The sequence below is a fragment of the Pseudorca crassidens genome, chromosome 2 (genome assembly GCF_039906515.1).
Source record: "Pseudorca crassidens isolate mPseCra1 chromosome 2, mPseCra1.hap1, whole genome shotgun sequence".
NCBI lineage: Eukaryota > Metazoa > Chordata > Mammalia > Artiodactyla > Delphinidae > Pseudorca > Pseudorca crassidens.
Window position 1 is genome coordinate 167,616,571 of NC_090297.1, and position 23,995 is coordinate 167,640,565.

At 34.7% G+C, this 23,995-nt stretch overlaps 1 protein-coding gene across 1 annotated transcript in view; it reads right to left on the reverse strand.

Moving 5' to 3' along the window:
• The window catches only part of IARS2 (isoleucyl-tRNA synthetase 2, mitochondrial), a 68,549-nt gene that overhangs the window by 9,980 nt on the left and 34,574 nt on the right, over nt 1-23,995 (reverse strand). The window contains exons 10-15 of the mRNA XM_067729719.1: nt 23,685-23,775; nt 22,228-22,379; nt 20,003-20,163; nt 10,002-10,104; nt 9,280-9,373; nt 37-145 (exon numbers count right to left, since the gene is read on the reverse strand). Of these exons, the coding sequence (XP_067585820.1) occupies nt 37-145; nt 9,280-9,373; nt 10,002-10,104; nt 20,003-20,163; nt 22,228-22,379; nt 23,685-23,775 (710 nt within the window). The remainder of the gene's footprint in view (nt 1-36; nt 146-9,279; nt 9,374-10,001; nt 10,105-20,002; nt 20,164-22,227; nt 22,380-23,684; nt 23,776-23,995) is intronic.

Sequence of the window (23,995 nt, forward strand, 5' to 3'; positions counted from 1 at the left end):
GTGTGCTGACTTGTTTAGCTCAGGTGTAATACTTACTTAAAAGGTGATTTATTCCTTGCTGCCACACTTGTTAATAAGGAAGACTGAAACCAACCCCCAAGCTGGTCTTTTCCTTCCATGTACAAATCTGCTCTTTGGTCAGTACCTCAAAAATAAATATGAAAAAACAAATTTAAGTTAATTAAATAGGAAAATGGAAATGAATATTTATCAAGGTATTAAAATATTAAAAGTAATCATGTTACTTATTGCTTGTGTCATGCTATACCCAATGGCTAGGTTGCATTCACTTGGGCTGTTACCCTCACTGCCAATTTATTAATCAAGATGAAGAAAATAAACCTTGGAGTATGATCTCCTAAACCACAGATAACTAAAATATTATCTAAATTAGGGACTGATTCATATTAACTACCAATATCAATATTTCCAGTTAAATCTTTTATGAAAATAAACTATTTTTATTAATTCAACAATTATTTGCTAAGTATCCAATAACTTTATATGTTGTCATTTAATTCTCATAGTAACTCTAGAAAGTAGATATTATTATTATCCTCATTTTACTGATGAGGAAAGTGAGACACTGAGAGCTTTTATAACTTGCCCAAGGTTATGCAGACAGTAAGCAGTAGACATGGAGTCTAAATGTAGACCATCTGGCCACGGAGCATATGCACTTAACCAAGATATTAAACAAATTAGGAAAAAATGTCTTATAAAGGGCAAGTTATTAACTTCTAATTTGACAACGACCCAGTCAAAAGATGGGCAAAGCATAAAAAAGCCCTATGAGCCAGGGGTTGAGGCACGAGGTTGGTGGTGGGGCAGGGGAGGAATGAGCAGGCAGAGTGCAGAGGATTTTTAGGGCAGTGAAAATACTCCAAATGATAGTATGATGATGGATACATGTCATTATACATTTGTCCAAACAGTAAACCCTAATGTAGACTATCTACTTTGGATGATAATGATGTGTCAAGGTAGGTCCATCCATTGTAACAAATGTACCACTCTGGTGGGGGACCTTGATAACAGGGAAGACTCCCTGTGTGAGGGCAGAGGGTACAGGGAAATCTCCGCACCTTCCTCTTCATTTTGCTGTGAACCTGAAACTGCTCTTAAAAAATTAAGTCTTGTGAACCTGAAACTGCTCTTAAAAAATTAAGTCTTTAAGAAAAAACATGGCAAAAGAAAAAAAAAATGCCGTACAAATAATTTAGCCTCAAATTCGTTAGAACATATATGTACCCAAGCTTGAGAGCTACTTCAGCATTCAACAAATAACAACAGTTGATTCAAGAGTTAAAAATCCGAAATACGGGACCATTTGGCAAACATCCTAAGTAATGATCATTTCAGTCAAAAATCATCAAGGACGCTTAAATACTAGGTGAAAATCTGGTGAGAAAACAGGATATTTCCACAGTCTTAAAGTATCTCTCTACAAGATACAGTTGACCCTTGAACAACACTGGTTCGAAATGTGAGTGCCCACTTACACCCGGAATTTTTTAACTAAATACGTGCTATAGTGCTACATGATCTGCCGCTGGCTGAATCCATGGATGTGGAACCACAAATATGAAGGGCCAACTATGAAGTTAGACTTGGACTGCAGGGAGGGTTGGTGCCCCTACCAACGTTGTTCAAGGGTCAACTGTATGTATAATAACAATTACGATGGGGAGATGGGGGTGGGGGAGGAGTAACCCTGCAAGAGAAAATGGGCAGGCACCACCTTAACCAAGTGATCAAAGTTAAACATCACCAGCAAAGACATCATGTGACTTCTGACATGATGCACTGAAAAGGACACAGTATCACTTCTGTGATATTTCTGCCGAAAATGCACAATCTAAATCCAACCATGAGAACACGTCAAAGAAACCCAAACCGAGGTACTATCTTCTACAAAATAAACCACCTGTACCTTCATGAATGTCAAGTTTATGAAAGACAAGGACAAAATGAGGAGACTAAAGAGATAACTAAATGTCACATGAGATCCTAGATTGGGTCTAGACCACTTTTTATTTATTTTTTTCTTTTCCCATATAGGACATTACTGGGTGAAATTGGAGTAAGATCTATAGATAGGTAACAGTATGGAATCAGTGCTAATTTCCTGATTTTGATGTTCATATTGGTTATACAAGAGACTGTCCATGTTTTTAGGAAACACACTGAAATATTTTGGGATAAAAGAGCATCAAGTCTGCAACTTACCTTTAAATTGTACAGAATAAAGTTTGTTTATATATCCATATAGAAAAAATATATATAAAGCAAATGTGGCCAGATGTTGACTATGGAAAATCTAGGTGAAGGTATGTACTTCTTTATACTATTCTGTGACTTTTCAGAATAAAAATGGTTTTCAAAAACAGGAGCATGAGGTCTTTGGGGAAGATTACTTCCATATTTTAAACCTAAACTCAGAACTCTAAGAAACCCCCACAATCCCTTTTTATTTGTAAAATGATGGTGATTTGCTCTTATGTCCTAACATTGAAGATTCAGTGTTGTAATCCTTATGTGACAAAGAGTATCTGGGTGAAGGTGGGAGACAAAACTGAAATAATGTAATCAAACATTAAATTAGTTAAATTCAACTAACATTATCAAGCACCTAGCAGGCACTGTGCTATCTGCCCTCTTGGAGATGATAGCCAATAGGGTAGATTTTCTGTTAAACAAGAAATAACTATGTTGTTATCAGGGTGAAAACACAGGTTAGCCTAGTCTATGTAGTTAGGAAAGCCTAGGATAATATAAAATGATAAATGCCTATGCAATGAGAACAAAAATTTTATCCTCAACATCTAGAATGTTACATGTATATCCTACTTTCCTTCTTCCTCTACCGATCTGTAACCATTTAAACTTTTACAATACCAGTACTTAAACCCCATCCCACCCAAAATGTTAACTTCCTACTGGAGACCACATTTTGGATGTAGCAATAATTAATGAGAAGATTAATAACAGAATACTAGGGGAAATCCTTCTCTGAAATAAGTGGAAAATGAAATAGCAGGAAGTATTCCCAAGAAATTTTCATTTCTTCAGAAAATACCTACTTCTGGCCTAATGAAATGACAGTCCATAATCATGAAATCCAACTAACGTTCTGTCATCTTGGAGAAATAAATCATAGCTTCCAAGCCTTGATTAACACACCTAAAAAAACAAAGGGTTTAAATAATCTCTAAAATCTTTGCCAGCTCTAAAATTTTTAGTTTTAAGAAAGCTGGCTGTTGCCTAAGGACTTACACTATGCCGAATAAAAGCAATTTGAAGACTGCACAGTGGCTAGATTCAGACTGCCTGGGTCCAAATCCTGGTTGTGGCGCTTACTACCCATGGGGCCTTAGCATAACCTTTCCATGCTTCCATTTCTTCCTCACTGAAATGAGGATAACACCAAAATCTACTTACAAGGTTGTTCTAGAGATTAAACACGTAATATAACACGCTTAGGACATAGTAAATACTCAGTAAATGTTAATTATTATTAAGATACATCATAAAGAGCACTTGATAGCTGCTGATGGTATATTTTTTCAAACAGTTTTATATGAAGGAATACTTGCAAAAATGTGATTAGGTATACTAAATTACTTTTAAAATACATGGTCTCTGATTCTGTCCTAGAAACACATGTTGTACCTAATAAAATCAGGCCATTAATAATAGCACAACAAAACAACTAATTCATATTAAGGGTAAAGTCTTGGTGTCTTTCTCATTTCTCATATATGTTGAATTACTGGAATTGGGTAAGGAGCAAAATATCATTCTGGAAAAGGAAGTGTAACCCTAGAAAATTTCTGCAAACAAGAGCCTGCCACGATGGTGTATGAAACCAGAAGAAAAAGATGGAGGTGGGGAAGTTTTGGAGTAGCAAAGCACTGAGTAAGAAACGAAAAGATAAAGTTTATAGGAACTTTCAAAATGAAGATGAGAAGTTTAGTCTTGGATGGTAAGTAATACGAACCACAGTCAAACTCAAGTGCTGGTATACTGTAGAATCATTTAACAACCTCATATAATTAATTACTGGGGCTATTTTCTGTTCTAGTAAGTTTATTTTTAGTAATGCTTAATTTTTTTTCTCACAACAAAAAGCACATTCTCACTTTAAGAAACTTGTAAAACAGTAAAGTTCAAGAAAATAAAATCACATATATTCCCAATACCCGGAGATAATCACTTTATTTCAGCATATTTCCTTCCACTATTTTGTCTATGCATACCAATATTTACATGAGTAAATATCCTACATCTTTGTATTCTGCACTTTTAAAAATTTAACACGCCCTTAAATAATACTTTCCCATGACCATTTAATGTTCAAAAAATGTTCAAAAACATGACTTAATGGAGGCATATCATTCTATCATATGAATGTATGCCATATCACTTCAGCCATTTTTCTACAGATGGACATTGGGTTGTTGGTCAATGTCATTTACTATTTGAAATAATACTGTAATGAATATCTTCACACATAATTTTTCATCCAGATCTGATTACTTCTATACTACAGAACAGATTCCTGTAAGTGGAATCCCTCAGTCCAAAGACAGAAAACTACTTCAAAGCTTTTGACGCATAATGTGAAAACCCCTTCTGGTAGGGCTGTGCCAATTTACACTTCCACTAGCAGTGTACAAGAGGGAGAAACGGTACCGCTTTTTTTCTGCCTATTTTTTATCCTTTTTCCTTCCTGCATAGATTTTTTTTTTATTATTATTATCATTATTTTTTAATATTTTCTTGGCAGCATGTGGATCTTAGTTCCCCAACCAGGGATCAAATCTGTGCCCCTTGCATTGGAAGTGTGGAGTCTTAACCGCTGGACCGCCGGGGAAGCCTCTGCATAGATCTTTTAGTGAAAGAAAAATTTAGAACCTTCTTATGGAGGCATAGTATGTTTGGTGTCTTAAAATTCCAGGAAAAGTAGCGATTAACCATGTGGTAAAAAGTTAGTATTTCTTTACAATAACTTTTGCTCTTATGAAAATTGTAGGAATTCCCTGGTGGCCTAGTAGTTAGGATTCTAGGCTTTCACTCCTGTGACCCGGGTTCAATCCCTAGTCAGGAAACTGAGATCCCACAAGTTGCCAGCGCAGCCAAAAAAAAAGTAAAGATTCACGTTTAGAGGAAACAACTGTTCAATACCTCTAGGACTGTGATTTAGGTATGGTAAAAATTTAAAGAATAAACCAACTGCTAAAAAATTACTATCAAAGAGGAATTCGCAAAAAACTGAGTAATCTACAATTTCATTACTAAATTGGTATAATTTTGCTGAATTGATGAATTTTGAGCAAGATTATTATATTGAACTAAGAAGGCAGGTTGTAGAACCAGCACAAACATTTGGCAAAACTACTGTTTAATATACATACATTTAAAAATAATTTAAACAAAAAATAATTGCTAAAAATAATCATTAATTTTTGAAATTAAGCTATTAGTACTGTATATGTCCTTAAACAGGTAACTTTAAAAAAAACTTATTTGTAAATCTAAGTTTCTGTTTCAAAAAATGATCTCTTTTCTCTAATTCAAGTTATTTATCTGTTAAAAAGAATCAGAAATGATGTAGAATAAATATTTTAAAACACTAATTACTTCACCAGGTGAATGGATAAACTGTGGTATATCCAGACAATGAAGTATTGTTCAGCACTAAAAAGTAATGAGCTATCAAGCCATGAAAAGACATGGAGGAACCTTGAATACATATTATTAAGTAAAAGCAGCCAAAGTGAAAAGGCTACATCCTGTATGACTCCAACTATACCACATTCTGGAAAGGGCAAAATTATGGAGACAGTAAAAAGATCAGTGGCTGCCAGGGGTTAGTAGGGAACAAGGGATGAAAAGATGGAGCAGAAGATTTGGGGGGCCATAAAACTATTCTGTGTGATAACATGCCATTATACATTTGTCAAAACCCACAGAATGTACATCACCAACAGTGAACTCTAATGTAAACTATGGACCCTGGATGATAATGATTTGTCAACGTGGGGTCATCGAACGTAACAAATAGACCACCCTGGTGTGGGATGCTGATAATGGGAAGGCTGTGGGGAAGGGGTTCAAGGGGTATGGATTCTCTCTACTTTTCTATTTTTAAAAAATTTTAAACATTAATTCGTTTTATTTTTTACAATTTTTATTGGCGTATAGTTGCTTTACAATATTGTGTTAGTTTATACTGTACAGTAAAGTGAATCAGCTGTACATATATCCCCTCTTTGGATTTCCTTCTCATTTAGGTCACCACAGAGCAATGAGTAGAGTTCCCTGTGCTATACAGTAGGTTCTCATTAGTTACCTATTTTATACATAGTATCAACAGTGTATATATGTCAATCCCAATCTCCCAATTCATCCCACCACCCCCTTTCTTTCCCCTTTGGTATCCATAAGTTGTCATCTGTGTCTCTATTTCTGCTTTGTAAATAAGATCGTCTATACAAATTTTTTCAAAAAAATAAAGCTATTTTTTAAAAAGTTTAAATATTAATTAGTTTTAAATCAATGCAATAATTAATATCTTTGGTTAACATTTAAGGAATGTTTTAGAAATATGGATATGACTTATTACTTATATTTAATTCACTTTAAATGCCATTCCCTTTCAGAAAGTGTTCAAGTTTCAATTTCTTAAGTTTTACTGACCTTGAACTCACTCACAGTGAAACTCACAAAGAACTCACCAGGTACTTGACCTGGTGTGAAAACAGAAGCGAAATCTCTTTCACTGCCATAAAATCTGTCACCAAAAAGTAAAACTAGATATGTATGCTATGTAATCACCAAATTCAACTCGTTAAACATTAGTAGATACTGATGAAGACTGGTATCTAAAATTAAGCTCAAAATCAAGCTGATTTTACTTTGCAATAATACACTCTCAAGGAAACATGCAGACATTGAATCATTTCACATTAGACTTGATACAAGCCATCTGAGAATGAAAAGTACAATAAGCCTTCCCAGGAAAGTAGATGACTGCTCATTTTGTTTTGTTTTTTAAAGGAAAATCACCTTTGCTTTATGGTTTTTTGAACTATGAATTCACCTAGTATCTGGACTCCTTCCCACCTCATTCTTTCTGCCTATCTTTTGAAATTTTTTATCATGAAAGAAGAAAAGGGAGGAAAACAGGATGAAATATAAACCAATTAATCTGTTACTGATCAATCTCATAAGATTTTTATTTTATTTATTCTTTACTTTTTTTTGAGGAAGAGGAATATAAGATCTCAGTGAAAAAGTAGAAACTATAGTCTAAAATTGGGTTTGTGGGAATTCCCTGGTGGGCCAGTGGTTAGGACTCAGCACTTCCACTGCCGGGGGCCCGGGTTCAATCCCTCGTCGGGGAACTAAGAACCCACAAGCCGCACAGCATGGCCAAAATGAAATAAAATAAAATAAAATAGGGTTTGTGTATTATCTGTGAAGATAGTTTACTTATGTTCTGGCATCCTCCTATGCATGCAACACACATGTTTAAATGGCAAAATGATTTTCTTTCTTTGAATTAATTAGCTATATATGACATGGAAGGAAAAAATGATTTACTGATTAGGTGCATTTTTACCACTAATTTCGTTTGATAAATTATTTCTGTCACTCTCAAATATTTGGTTAAGAACAAACTTGAAATAGTACGACTAAACTCTATCTGTACCACCAACAGCAGCACAGATAGGTTTTAATGACAATTTTCACACAGTTTAACAGTCAATGGCTCCAGGTATAATTTGTACGTGCTGCACTTGGTAACATAAAACCACTTTAGAAATTAAAAAGCAACAATGCCAGTAGCAGCAATACTCACCAAGGCTGAAGCAGCTAATGAACTTTGAAATATACTTTATAAGCACTATTTCACATATGGCATATTTATTCTATTTTGAAATTCAGGATGCTGCCCCAAATGTGGTAGGAGGTAACTCTTTTTCCTGTTTATAACATAACACTATTTAACCTACCTACCTACCTTCTGTAGTGTTATCTGCCGACATTTTCAATATAATTTAGGAAAACAAAGTACCTAAACTGGCAATATTTTCTCTTGAGTATGGTGGGAGAAACGTATGAAATAATTCTGAAAATTACTGCATACAATATTATAAAAATTATATTAGATCATTATGAATTTTTATGTACAGTTTAGCTATAATACAGAGTAAGCATGAATTTCTGTGTATTTTGCTTTTCAAATTTCCTATGCTGAAAGAAAGGCCCAATTAGAGCATTCCTAGCATTTACCTGCTAGGAATCACATTGCTGTCCTCTCAGTAATGAGGCCTACTACCAAAAGTATACCCCAGGTAAAACCTGACCACGATCCCTCTTCATCCCTTTAACAATGGTCAGCTGAACAGGCAAGCTGTTTTCCCACATTCCTTTGCTCCAGAAAGCAAACAGGATCTCCTGGGTAAAAGCCAGCACTCAGCAGCAATGTGAGGACCTGTCTGATGCAGCGTTGCTTCCCTGGCACCTCATCCCGGTCTTTAACCTCACAGTGGGGACAAGCTCTATTTCATTTCACTTCTAGCTTCTCACTTAGTATCCTTGAAGGTATCTTCTCACATCTAAACACGTCCTCTGTGTGCCTGCTACTACTCCCTTCTAATTCCTGCCCAATCTCGCCTCCCTTTTTATCCACGGAGTCAAAAACTTCCCCTAACTGTGAGGAAGTAGAAATTAGTCAGCTGCCTGCATAGACAGGGGTAAAGCTGTGAGAAGGTAACAGAGTACAGACGAATGAGAACCGGAAAGCAGGGTACCCGACTTCTAGCCTGACACTAAGCTATGTAACCATCACCTAATTGGACCCTAATCCAATCTCATCTCCTCTTCTGAAAAATGATTGGGTCAGGCTATTTCAGTGATTTCCAAACTTTGTTTTACAGAACTGAGGGCCTTGGGGTCAAGGAGAATGAGCTGACCGAGAGGAAGAAGAAAATACCCATTTTTATTAATCTTATATATTGTGGTTCTATATAAAAATTTCAAATGGAAAAAAAAAAGTTTAGAAAGCATTGGATTAAATGATTTTTAATCATTTTTTTAAAATGATTAAAAGATCCAATAGCTCTTCCAGATCTAAAATTATATTATAGCCGATGTACTTCCAAATAAAGCATAAAAAAAAAAAGAGTTCTTGATTATAGATTTCTTCTGATAGCATTTATTTATTTTCAAAACTGCTTGATTGGTATTTTATCTACTATTTTAAATTACCTGGAAGAACATAAGACCATGAAGTTCCACTGTCAAACCAGATGTCCAAAATATCCTGACCTGGCACATACTCCAAAGCATCAGGACCACCAACCTAGTAAGATAATGTAAAAACATTTTAATTACACAGCCATCACAACATTTACAATTAATACCCAAAAAGGTCTTAAGAAAATGAAATACTTACAACCATTAAATTCACATTTTAAAATGAAATTTCAGACGTTTTTAAGTATTTTGCAATTACGTACAACTGCTTCATTTCCATGTAAAAGTGATTGTGGTCACTTAATTATACATTTACTAATGGAAATATAAACTTTTTATTTCTTGATAATCTTCCAACTTGGATTCTTCAACATGTGATGCCATCAGTTAACTCGAATTCATGTCCTACAAAGTCCTGATATACCAATGTTAGGCACTGTTCCCTCAAAGTCACAAGTGCCTCTCTCTGCTCAGCCAACAAAGCAGTTAAAATCAATCTTGGCCCTCAGTGAGACAGCAAATATCCCTCACACTCTACTGCTACACTATATACCCAGCTTCTCTAGCTAAATAAAAATGTCTACTCTCAAACTGCACCGGCTCCTCATTTAAGATGAATAAACTCATGCACTTGACATGATAACATAACTACTTTTTAACTCCCAGGGAATCTCGTGTTGTCATTAAATCATGCAATACATAACAAAGGCTGTTAAATACGAATAGAAATTTACCTGAGATAAGACTTCTTTTGGAAGAAGTTGCTCCGGGGGAAGAGTCCACCAGATATCACTGCCATGTTCCTCCACTAGTTTAATAATATGCTCAATAGTTTGGCTATTTTAGGGGGAACAAAGTAGAATTGTTCACTTAATTATTGTGATTAATACCTAATATTTTAAATTTAAGAAACAGTAGTACTTTTTCCCTATCTGCAGGATATTTATCCCAATATGCAGGGTATTTTTTCCTATCTTTTCCCCCAAATTTAGTGGTATTATCTTCAGTTACTTGCTTACTTAGTTCCTGCTGTCATCTTAAATTCAATAAAATAAAATAAAATTGATCATATGGAGCCCTTAAAAGAAAAAGAAAAACAAAAACGACTTCTCCTGATATCCCTATTTCAGTTACTGATTTCCCTGTTTCTATCAATCTATTTTCTATCCAAGTACCTATATTCAAAACCTGCTAATTATCTACCTCCTCCAATTTCTGCTCAAACTAAGCCACCACATTCTGTCAGTTTCTACCTTGAAATATTACTCAAATTTATTCTTTGAGTAAATAAAAGAATATTAGTCCAACCTCACTGCGTCAATACTAGATTGATGCAATGGTCTGACTTTTCCCCTATGCTCATTCCTCTACATGACACATGAAATTTAATTTATATGACACATCTTTGAAAGAGTTGCACTCCTAAAACTGCTTTTATCACACCAATCCCCTCTCAAAGATTTGCAGTGCCCCCTCACTGCTTATAGGACTGAGTCCAAATACATCTGCATAAGAGGCAATACTGTACCAGAGCACAGATTTTGAGATCTGATATTTGATAACAGATATCCAGGTTTATATCTTGACTCGGCTACTTTTTATATATATGACCACACACAAGTACTAAAACTTCTCTAAGTCTTGGTTGTCCCCTCTGTTAAGAAGAATAGTGCAATTTTTGTTCAAAAATAATTTGAGTATCTCCAATGTTTTGGACGCTGTTCTAGGCACTGGAGATATAGCAGTTAACAAGGAAGATAAGATTCCCACTGTAGTGGAACTTGCATTTTAATGATCCTAGATACGCTCCTCAGAATGACTGCAAACTAAATGAGATGATCCAGTAAAATTTAACACATGCCTAACACACAACAGAAAGCCAATAAATGCATATCAAATGAGTACTGAAATTGATCATTATCTTTGGGAAGATAAAATACACAGTTATAAATTGTCTGAAAATTAAACTCAGGGAAAATCTTATACTAAATCTTATACTAAATTTTCTCACAGCTTTATGGACATTACAACTTCCTCTAGTTGCTTTCCACTGAGACACAGAATATATTGGTCAAGAACATGGACCCTGTGTGGAGAGAAGGGAACCCTCCTACATTGCTGATGGGAATGTAAACTGCTGCAGCTACTATGGAAAACAGTTTGAAGGTTCCTCAAAAAACTAAATGTAGAGTTGCTATATGATCCTGTAATCTACTACTGGGCATATATCCAGAGAAAACTATAATTCGAAAAGTGACAGATGAATGGATAAAGAAGATGTGGTACACACACACAATGGAATATTACTCAGCCATAAAAAAGAACAAAATAATGCCATTTGCAGCAACATGGATGGACCTAGAGATTATCATACTAAGTGAAGTAAGTCAGACAGAGAAAGGCTAATACCACGTGATACCACTTATATGTGGAACCTCAAATATGACACAAATGAATTTACCTATGAAACAGAAACACACTCACAGAGAACAGACTTGTGGTTGCCAAAGGGGAGAGGGGGGATGGATTAGGAGTCTGGGATTAGCAGATGCAAACTATTACATACAGAATGGATAACCAACAAGGTCCTACTGTATAGCACAGGGAACTATATTCAATACCCTGTGATAAACCATAATGGAAAAGAATATGAAAAAGAATTCAGTGTGATATACTGAATCACTCTGCTGTTCAGTAGAAATTAACACAACATTGTAAATCAACTATACTTCAATAAAATAAATTAAAAAAAAAAAAAAAAAGAACATGGACTCCAGAGCCAGACAGCTTTCATTTAATTCCTGGCTCTATAACTTACTAGCTATGTGACCCTAGGCAAAGCACTCAACGTTTCCGTACCTTGGTTTGCAAAATGCATATAATAACAGTATCATTAATAGAGCTATTATGGATATGAATTGAGCTTATATGTAAAATGCCTAGAACAGTGTCTGGCACATATTAATAGGTATTATATAAGCATTAGCTATTATTTAAACTGATTCTTTTGGGGTTTTTTTGGCCTTGCCACGCAGCATGTAGGATCTTAGTTCCCCGACCAGAGATCAAACCTTGTGCCCTGCATTGGGAGCACAGAGTCTTAACCACTGGACTGCCAGCGAAGTCCCATAAACTGATTCTTTGAAGTCAGGAAACTTAAGACAGTTAATTTTGTTAACCAGTTACCAAAACACATATCCATATTAATATTTAGAGATTAAAGTATATACACTAAAGCGAACTTTCCAATTATCCTCTTTTCTACCACACTCCATTAATGTAAGTAACTAAAAATGTAGGTCTATGAGAGTCGATGGAAATGGAAGGAGGAGTGGATAGGAAAAGTTCTAAGTTCTTAATCTGGATCTGCTTCTTATTAATCATGACTATGTATGGCAAATCACTGAACCTCTCTGGGTCTGATAATTCAGATAAAATGAAGTGTTTATGAAAAATTGTTGTGGGAAGCAAAAATCAAATGGGCATTTAAATTAAATATGCTCTACAAATTGATATCCAAAATACCTAAGTTGATTACACTATGAAGGACAGAATGAAAAAGTATAATGCTACCACATCTATTCTGAAGAAATTATGAACAATAAGAATGTTTAAATGGGCACAAGTCCATATTTCTAATACAGTCACACATTTCAGATGGACTTTAACAATAAAGATAAACTTTTGTGACAAGAGACCATAAAAACTTTGCGCAATAACAACCTAGTTATATGACAATATTTAGTTACATATTACTATTTTAATAGTTTGCACAGAACATTTTATCAGTTAAGAAAATATGAATATACTGTAATAGAAAATCTGAATAAACCTAATGCTATTACTCTTAGAACTAAAAAAAAGACAGATACTAGCAAAGTACATTTATACACATATATCATACCAATTATGAAATTTTCACTAAAAAAAGATTCTAAATATGAGTGTCATTTTTATTTTGCCCCTTTTTTTTTTTGGCCGCTTCATGCGGCATGTGGGATCTTAGTTCCCTGACCAGGGACTAAACCCATGCCCCCTGCATTGGAAGCTCAGAGTCTTAACCACTGGACTGCCAGGGAAGTCCCCTCATTCTGCCTTTCTATCTTTACAATGTTATCATTAGATTGTAATTTTCGGTAAATAGTAAAATAAAAACAGTGAAGCACCTTTAAATGTGTTGGAAAGAAACTGATAAAAAAATACAAACATAAAGGAAAATCATTCAAATTTCATATTAATTTAGAAAATAAGGTAGAGACGTTAAGAATAATATTATTATTAATCAAAATAAAAGCACTGGGCTTCCCTGGTGGCGCAGTGGTTGAGAGTCCGCCTGCCGATGCAGGGGACACGGGTTCGTGCCCCGGTCCGGGAAGATCCCACATGCCGCGGAGCGGCTGGGCCCGTGAGCCACGGCCACTGAGGCTGCACGTTTGGAGCCTGTGCTCCGCAACGGGAGAGGCCACAACAGTGAGATGCCCGCATACCACAAAAAATAAATAAATAAATAAAAGCATTTATGTGTATACCACAAATTATATACACACATTTATGTGTATAATTTTAAAAGGACTTTACAAGCACTCTCTAATTGGATTCATAAAAAAACATATTTATAGCTAAACTGACAGATAAACTGTTCTGTGCCTTGGGGTTCCTTAAATCATGAGCCTAATAAGCAAGTAACACAACTAAAAGCCAGGCCTCGAAACTGTCTCTCCTAAATCACGGCTTGATTCTGCTTTTACTTCTCCATTCAGCCTTTCTAACTCATTTATGAAGACAAACACTGTATCTGTGAACTCACACTCCCCTTCTCTGGGGTTTGCTAAGCAAAGGCAAAAAGACTCTTATTACCCATGTGTAATGAAAGCGTGAACCAGAGACCAAGTCAGGGCAGCAGGGAGTCTCGGGAGATTAGTGTGCTGACAGAGCAGGCACCAAGTCCAAAGAGCAGAGGCTATCTGCAACTTATTAGATACTGACAGGAATACATCATTTTTTTTTTCTGAGCTTCAGTTTCTATGAACATTCGGAAAAGCTGGGAGAAGAAAGGCTATGTGAAAAATTTTATTCTTAAAAAAGTCCTAACATTGTAGTCAGTAACCTTAACAACTGTAGATGATACTTACGTATCTGTTTCACAACGCCTGATTCAACTCTAATGAAACTAAGTTCTTTTTTATATCGCTAAATAGCAGATAAATTCAATGAAGTTTCAGAATTATATTTTAAGTATTACTTAACTATATTCAAGTATCTTAGAGAGTCTGTAACTAAAAATACCCAACAGCAAAGAAAGATTCCAATTTTGCAGCTGGCATGTTATTAAGGCAACTATAAAATCCTACCAAGTTTAGTCAACCAGCTCTAGTCTAACTAAAGTTGAAGTTTTAATTGCTACATTTTCTTATAAAGATATAGGTTGTTCACTTAGATATACAATATAATATTTCAATATGAGAAGAAATTTAATCTTGTATTATATACACCTTATTTGCAAATATACTTTTTAACTCATAAAGGTCTCTTATTTCAGTGAGGAGGAAAGTTTGGTTTTGTTTTTTTTAGTTTACCTAAATAATACTTACTAAAAATGGCATAACCATACAATGTTAACTGCACCAATGAAAATAATCCTGTAGTAGCTTTTAAAAATCTAGTTTCAAAAAGGCTGTCATAAATAAAACTACATACTACTAAAAATATGACTCATTATATTTGTGTCCCTTCTGACATATACAGATGAATCTGGACCCCCAAAAAATGTTTTTTCCAGTGTATCGAAAAGAAATATGAAACATTTTAAAGAGGGGAGAGAAGCAGCTCTGCTTCATTAATAGACCAATTCCTACTAATATTTAGAGCAAGACTTGCTTCCTTTCTTTTTATTGTGAAATATAAAAATATGATGTACTAAATATACTTTAATGGGCATTATCTTCTGTAACTTAATTCTATTTTGAGATCTTAGACAACTATACTACTTAAGTTTTTAAAAACAGGAAAATAAAGACTACTCAGACTATAAAAACTGAATAAAATTTATGACAAATAAGAATGCAGATTTCAAAGACAAAAACATTCTCACAATCCAAACAAATCAAAATTTAAGTGCACGGAATTGGTATCACTAAGTGAAAACTTTCTTCTGACTTGTACTCTGGTGGTCTGAATGCTCCTAAAAATATTGTGGCAGAGTTTTAAAAACAAAATTTGCAATAAAAAAACACATATAACCTCCAAACTTGAGGTAACTATAGTAGATTGCAAAATAAAGATAAATTTAACATTCAAACAAAATCTGAAAAGATAATTTCGATAAAATATACAAGTAAATGCTGCACAAGTGCTCAAAAGATACTCATTATAGCACTAGCAAAAATTTAGAAACAGCCAAATGTCAGGATGGGCTACATTTATTTGATTTTCATACACAACCATTAAGAGCTAAGCTACCATTTTTAATGGCTACCTATTCATTCTTCCAGAATTGACTTTAATTATTTCTTCTTTTTCATATAATTACGTTTCTTTATAAACAACTGTATTAGACATCCTTACAGATATATATATATATATACACACACACATATATCTTTGTACAAGAGATGTTAGTCCTTTTGTTTCCTTCGGATAAATACTTAGAAGTGTAATTTTTTATTACAAAACTGAGATGGTGATTTAAAAAGTTTTAAGACAATTTTATGGGCATTTCTAGTGATATTAAATATTCTTCCAAAACACACAAGTAGTCAAAATTTGTCTTTTGAAATGTAAGAATTCCCCCCTTTGTTAATTATACCCTATACTTAACACAAACACACAGTTAACTTATAACCTAAAGATGGTATAAATTACTGTTGATAAAAGTGGGTGAAACCACTTATCACTACATAATCTCTATGCTTCCATCTTAATGCTGTATTTCATAAAGCAGTAAGTCCATCATAAAACTTTGTACTTTACGCAACGGCTTTATCTAAACACACGCATTATGTGTCCTTCTTAGGTTTCAATCCATGAAAATCCGCTAGGTAGTACCAGCCACTATAACACCAACCAATCATTCTAAACTTTGCTATCAACTGGGCTGAAGCTTATTTAACGTGTTACCAGAAATTAAACAGCATTAAGATTGCTACGTAATGAACAAACTGTTGCTGTCGTTTCATTTTCCTGTATTTCGTCTTTATAAAAGCCAAAATATTAAGGACTATAATATTCTTTTCTTCTGGAAGTTACTGGAATAAGAATGAGGTAAGAGGCTAAATCTTTCATATTTATTTACTAAGTTTAATTCTAGAACACAATGAAATGTGGGGGAGCTCTATTTTTAATTTAATTCTATACTTATGTTTTGAAGATGACAGGAAACAATTTTGGAGAAATTTTTATTTGATGAACATTATCAAACTTTTTCACCAAAAAGTCATTATTATTAACATGAGCAAAAATTTGAGGTAGCTAAAGCTAACACCCAAACTTGAAAATCCTTGCATGCTTCTAGTGAATTTCTCACAATTTCCAGAATTTGGGGGCTAAGTTTCCTAAATGCATGTTAACTATTGCATTAATACTCTTAAATTGATTAAATGGTCTGAAATGAAAGCAATTTAACTAACAACCTCTTTTCCTTCCTAGGTGGCAAATGTTTCTACATTTTATCGTTTTTATGCTAAAAAGTATTTGTTTTATTAATTAGTAATAGATTTCCACCTAAATTATAAAGGCATTATATTACAGATTAAGAAAAATGATCAATGATGTTAAAGTCAAAAATGGAATTATTTCTTGAGAAAATACAAAGTGCAAATGAGAACATTAATTCAAATAAAAATTAAACATCAGAGTTTCAAATCTACCCATCTCTCAGCTTATTCAGAACATGGATAAATCAAGATTTTCTTCTGTGAAACTAGTATCCTTAAGAGAGAATTTATAGACTTTCATCAAGAAAAGCAGAAAGGGGCTTCCCTGGTGGCGCAGTGGTTGAGAGTCCGCCTGTCGATGCAGGGGACACAGGTTTGCGCCCCGGTCCAGGAAGATCCCCCATGCCGCAGAGCGGCTGGGCCCGTGAGCCATGGCCGCTGAGCCTGCGCGTCCAGAGCCTGTGCTCCGCAACGGGAGAGGCCACAACAGTGAGAGGCCAGCGTACCGCGAAAAAAAAAAAAAAGGAAACTTCTGATCTGCTTAATGGGGTCATCAACTGTAACAGCAACTCCATGTGGACTGTGCACCAATTTCCAGTGGAGATGCTGTTACTTTTGATGGCTACCAACTCACTTCAATGTAGAGGCGTATTCAAGAAAGACAAAAAAAATTATGGTCACTTGAGTCTCATTTGATTAAGGAGGAAAAAAAAGACAGCCTTTCATGCCGTCTTTAAAAACTGACAAAGAATTAACATCCATTTTTAAAAATTAACTGTTATGTCACTTAAAGGACCAAAAATGGAAGAGGATTAGAGTCATTATTCAGAAATGGTGTACAGGAAAATGACCTATGAATTGACAGACAGTATGGTTGTTTGTCTGTCATTTCTGTAGGCCAATATTCTGTATATCTCTGCGACTTCAGCATCAGAAATCAACTACACCATGCAAGCAACACAACGGCAGATGCACAGAAAAGAATCTGTTACATACCATGTAAATGTATTGACTGTAAATAAAACATAAATGATACCTAAAGAAAATCTGCTTCTGTTTCTCTGACAAAGCTCACATTTATTTCACCTAGGTCACTGACCAATCGATCTATGTACCATTTTATTGTAGTGATTAAATAATGGTCAAATAAACCAGCTTGCTCTACTTACTAATACGTACATTGGTCCACTTGAATCACTTCAAGGAAACACCCTAAAAATCCTGCTCTCTAAATATGGAAAAGAATGAGGAACAATGGCAGCGTCTTATAAAGGTTTCCTTAAAAGAAAACTCTCCAGTGTGGAATTTTAAGCAATTCTTGTGTAAACTTATCTCAACTTTAATTCTTAGTAGGGGAAATAAGATATTAGTTTTTATGTGATCAAGCTCTAAATTTTAAGAACAACATATGCAACAATATTTAGGCCAAACAGTCTTAGCTCCAAGTTGTAATAATATTGCAATAGCCTTAAAATCACTTCCTGGTCTCTAACCTCTAGTTTCTTTTCCTAAAACATACCGTGACTCTTCATGCCTACTTAAAAGTTTAAATTCCTTAGCCTGGTATTTAAGACTCACTTCAATTTGCCCCAATCAATCTTTCTTAAGTGTTTATCTTTCTGTTCCCCTCACACAACCTGCAGCCCCATTATGGTTCCTGTAAACATGCTATGTTTTCCCCACTCTGGGTCCTCAGCTCCTAATCCCACTACCTTCCCCCATTTGCCACCTAATCCTCCAGGCCCTACTCAAATGCCATATCCTTTATAACTGAAGCAAATGAGCTGTTTTAGGGTTCAATATTTGTTCAAGGCAGAGCCTTTAGTTCTTCCCTCTGAACCATGTTGCCATAAGGTGTCAGCCATAAGGTGAAGCAGTGATACAAGGAACATTTCAAAGTGAAAAGGAACCTTCACACCAAGGATACTAAGAACTAACTAATACTGGCTAAAGGTAATTTAAAAAAAAAAAAACAACAGTGTAGTCAACAATTTAAAAAAAACCTAAAATGCATATATTCACAAAAGTACCACCTAAAGAAATACTAATAATGTTGACAATGAAAAGCAGAACCTTTTTACAAAAATGATGATGAACCCCAAGGTAGGACATTCAACTCTGTCATCTCTCCATTACTTAAATTCTCCATTACTTGCTGGCGTCCATGCCTTCAAAACTCTCACTAAATCCTCAACTGATGAAATGTGAAAATACTTACCAAAACACAGTCAAACTCTTTGCTCATGGTCTAGAATAACTTAGTAAAATGTCCAAAACAAAATTACTCCAAAAAAAATGATAACCCAGGATGTATTCGCAAAAGAAATGATTAATATTCCCCTTTCCACATCTGTTAATAACAGCAACAATACTGAGAGCCACCTTAATTTACTAGAAGATAAACTAGCTAGATTATCACCTCATCAAGAGCAGGGACCATGTCAGTCTTGTTTACTGCCTCAAAAAAGGGTCTAGTATATGATTAGGGAAAACAATCTTCTTTTTACTGTATAAGCTTTTCTACTCTGAATTGTTCACTAGGTTCATGTATTATCTTTCCAAATTAAAAAAAAAAATTAAGGAAAAAAGAAATAACTAGGAATGTAATCATCACTAGAGTTAGTTATGTGCATTCAATTATATTATAGTTTCTTAAATTACCTATACAATTACCTAATGCCATTTCTACTGAGAGGGAGCGTAGACTCGGAGTGAAAGACTGACACTAATTCCTGAAGAAAAATCACATACTGGGCTCCACCACTCAACACTGCTTATCTCTGGGCTCCTGACACCTTATCCCAGCACAGGGCACAGTCAGGGATAATGAATTCTCATAGGAAAATATTCACGGTCTTTGCTTCTACGTATCAATACTGAAAAAATAATCCAGTGTTTGTTAAAATTTCATCCATCTGAAAGGATCTTTCTGAAATTTATATTTTACTCCCTTCAAAAAAGATAGCTATTTTAGAATATTTTATTTAACATATATCAAGAGTTTTCAATAGTCCACTATTTTTCCATTTTTGAAGAAAATACAACTCACTTTAAAATGTTGAAAATTTTAGAAAGAGTTCTACCTGTTGATCAAGAATTCATCTTTTGTCTTATGATGAAACACAGGAATTGGAACACCCCAAACTCTTTGCCTTGATATACACCAATATGGCCGCCTGTCCATCATTTCAACCATGGCATTCAGTGCTGATCCAGGAATAAATTTCACTTTTTTTAACAATTCCTGCAATTGATTCACAAATCAAGTTCAGTGAGAGAAAGCAGAACAAATTTTCTAGAACTGCCATTATTTATCCTAATACAGTTCTTTATTTTAGAGGTTTATAGTCATTTACATGCCCCCTTCCCCCACCAAAAAGAAACTAATCTAAAAACACCATAGATTTCAGAGCAAATGAGACAATGTTAAAATAGGACCACAAATGATCTAATAAATAACATCCAGAGCAGACTTCACCTTTGGAGGATGTGACAAGAAATTTTATACTAATTTCCAAGCACCCTAGATCAAAACTGGTAATAACAGGTTTAGTAGAAGTATTATACTTTATTAAACTACAGTTAAAATCAATTCAAACTTGATTTCAATAATTCTTCTTTAAATGCTTAAGAAATAAGCTACTATCTTAGGTGGACAAACAAGGACTGCAATGTAACCTAATTTTACATAGTATGGTTTACAACATAGAAAACACTTTCTCAAAATAAGTTACTTCCTATTTACTGGCTGTCTCTCAAGAACTCTCCTTCCCTCCACCTCCCGCCTCCAAAAGTTGTAAACTACTAGCATTTGCTTTCATTCGTTAATTACCAAGAAAAGAATTGTATAGCAAAAATGTTTAAAAATATCCGTAAGTGAAAATATAACTTCATTTTAAAAAGTCTCAAAGAAAGTCTCTCTACCCATCGATAAAAGCATTTTTACATTTTTAGAGCATGTTTAAACAGTTTCCTCGCTTACCTGAACCACCAGAAATCCCCTCCCCCAAAGCCCTTTGTAGCACCACCCACTGGTAGAAAGGCAACATTCGCAATTTATTTTGATTAAAAATTGAAACGTGATACTGACTTGATATTTGATTTTGTTAAGGAATAACTATTATTTTTTTAAGGTGGTAAAAATGGCATTAAAATTATGTTTTAATTTTAAATGTCAGATATACATGATGAAATATTTATGGAAAACATAATGCCTTTTAAGTTGCTTTAAAATAATCCAATGGGTAGGAAGTGTAGATAATGGGTAGGGATGCAGATAAAAATAAAATTGGCAAAAAGGTGATTATTGTTGAAGTTGGGTGATGGAAACATGGCAGTACATTATTCTCTCTATTTCTGCGAGGAACAACTGAAAATTTTCTATAAAGAAGTTAAAAAAAAATATGGCTTCAGCGTATTGCATCAGCATCAGACTCAGATGTTCTGCAACAAAAATCCGTGCAGAGCTGAAAGTTACAAATTGTAACATTTACAGGTAAGAAAAACAGCCTTCACAGAAATGTAAAAAACAGAAGAAAACAAAGAAACGGTCCATAGCACAGTTATCCACTCTACATGAATGTAGAAAGCATAAACTGCTTGCATAGCTTTGGCATGGACCCCAAATTGCCATGTCAACAAATGAACCAACTAATATTAGCAACGTTACATGCAAGCTGTAAAGCAAAATATCTGTATACTCAGCCTGGTTACCAAATATATATTTGAGTTCTTTCATTTAATAGAATCAAGTTGTTCATGAGATATACACACACACAGATACATAAACGTATTGAATGAAAGAGCTCAAATATATATTAATATTTAAAATGCCAGTTATAAAATATTTATTAACTCAAAAGAAATAGCTTTTCAAATGAACTGCAATTTCAATTTTAAGGAAGCAAAGAGTTTTAAAAGAGTTTTGCTGAATGCCCACTATGTGCCAGACACTGTTCTGGGAACTTTTATTCACTTATCTTGTGAGGTAGGCATTATTATCACTTTTATACAGATGAGGAAACTGAGGTTCTGAGAGGTTAAACAATTTGCTGAACTGAAGTCCTAATTCTATGCTATTTTCACTACACTGGGCAGGAAATTAGAGCAACTTAAACTCTTTAAGCATGTATAATGAAGGGATGGAAACCCAAGGTCCTTCCAGATCTAAAATTCTACAAGTTTATGAAACCAAATAATAATAGCATTAATCCCTTCTACTCCCAAAACCCTACCCCAACCTCACAGGTAAACCTTTCATACTGAGGGAATGATAAACCCAGCCCTTACAGTAGGATGCCTTTTATACCTTGGCTGTAGTCTTAATATCCGTGATATTTACAAACCACTGCTTGCTGGCACGAATAACTACTGGTTTCTTAGTCCTCCAGTCATAGGGATAGCTGTGTACCAATTTTTCCTTTTTCAACAAATTCTTTGCAGCCTGAAGCATCTTTATAACTTAAAAAACAATTAATAACAATTTACATTAGACACAATTAAAAAGCACTATGAAAATCCTAATAACTCTCTAAACTCCCAGGGAGTACTAAATCTGGGCCAACGGGTGACAGTAAGAGTAGCCATCTACCAGGTAGCAAAGGCATAATCTGGGAATCTCCAGGTAATAAAAGCAGAAACTGTAAAACCTTAATCAGACTCCAAATTATGCCATTCCCATGGCTCTTCTTTTCAAAGATGACAGAATACATCTAGAATTCTACATCTCAAATTCAGAGTCACAATCTTTCATACTATGAATCTTAAAATGGTCTCCAGGTAATCCAGAAGAAACCAGGTATACTGAGTTGAATTCTGTCCCCCCAAAAGATAGGTTCAAGTCCTGGCCCCTAGTACTTGTGAATGTGACCTTATTTGGAAATAGGGTCTTTGTAGATGTAATCTGCAATTAAGATGAGGTCACACTGGATTAGAGTGGGCCCTAATTCCAATGCCTGGTGTCCTTCTAAGAAGAAAGGACACACAGAGACACACAGAGCAAAGAAGAACATGTTATAATAGAGGCAGACTGGAGTGATACAGCTATAAACCAAAGAATGCCAAGGATTACCAGGAGCCACCAGAAGCCAGGAAGAGGCAAACATGAATTTTTCCATAGAGCTTTCAGAGGGAGCAGAGCCTGGCCAACACCTTTGATTTCAGACTTCTTGCCTCCAGAACTGTGAGAGAATAAGTTTCTGTTGTTTTAAGCCACCAAATTTATGGTAATTTGTGACAGGAGCCCTAGAAAATTAATATACCAGATCTAATTAGCCTTAGTCTTAGTGTGGGCAAAGAAAGGTTTTCATAGTACCTGGTCCTTGGATCCATATTTATAGAAAGGCAGAAAGAAAACTCAAGACTGGAGGACCCCTAAAATTGTTGATACATCAACTATCCTATATGTATCAGTGATATAAGGGTTACAAACGGAGTGCGAGTGTCTGATTCACAGTCAGCATCTAGTCCCAAGGTTGATTTCATCCTTCCACAAAACTAACACTGCTGATGACTATCTTTATAGTCCTAAAATAACATCACTCTCTGTTGACTGCCTTGATTTGCTTAAACAAGTAGAGCAACTTCAAAGCAAAAGATGAAAAAGTGCCAAACTCCATTTTAAACCATGTGGCAAAATAAAATATAAATAAAATATAATTTTAGCTTTTTGTTGAAAGTACAAAATGAGAGAATTGTCAGCAAAGGTTACTTCTGGCTGCTTTTCAGAAAATACATATTTATGATACCAACATAAACAGTACTCACCCGCATCTGTTCCCTCTTCAAGAACAGCTTTGTTTTGCAGTTCAGGACCTGCAGCATCTGTGAAGACTCCATCTTCATTCACTAAACAATCCTAAAAAGAGTCATTTTGAACAATTAAAATAAAGTATCAAGACATTTCATCTTATGACAATATCTAGCAAAGCAGTATACTATATAAAACATCTCATTACAGTCTAGTCTTTCACTACACTGAAAATTTGGATACTACTTATTCAGTCAATCAGAATTTGTGAATTACACATTTAAATCACCAAAGGCAAAATGTATTATTAAAACATACACCTAAAGTT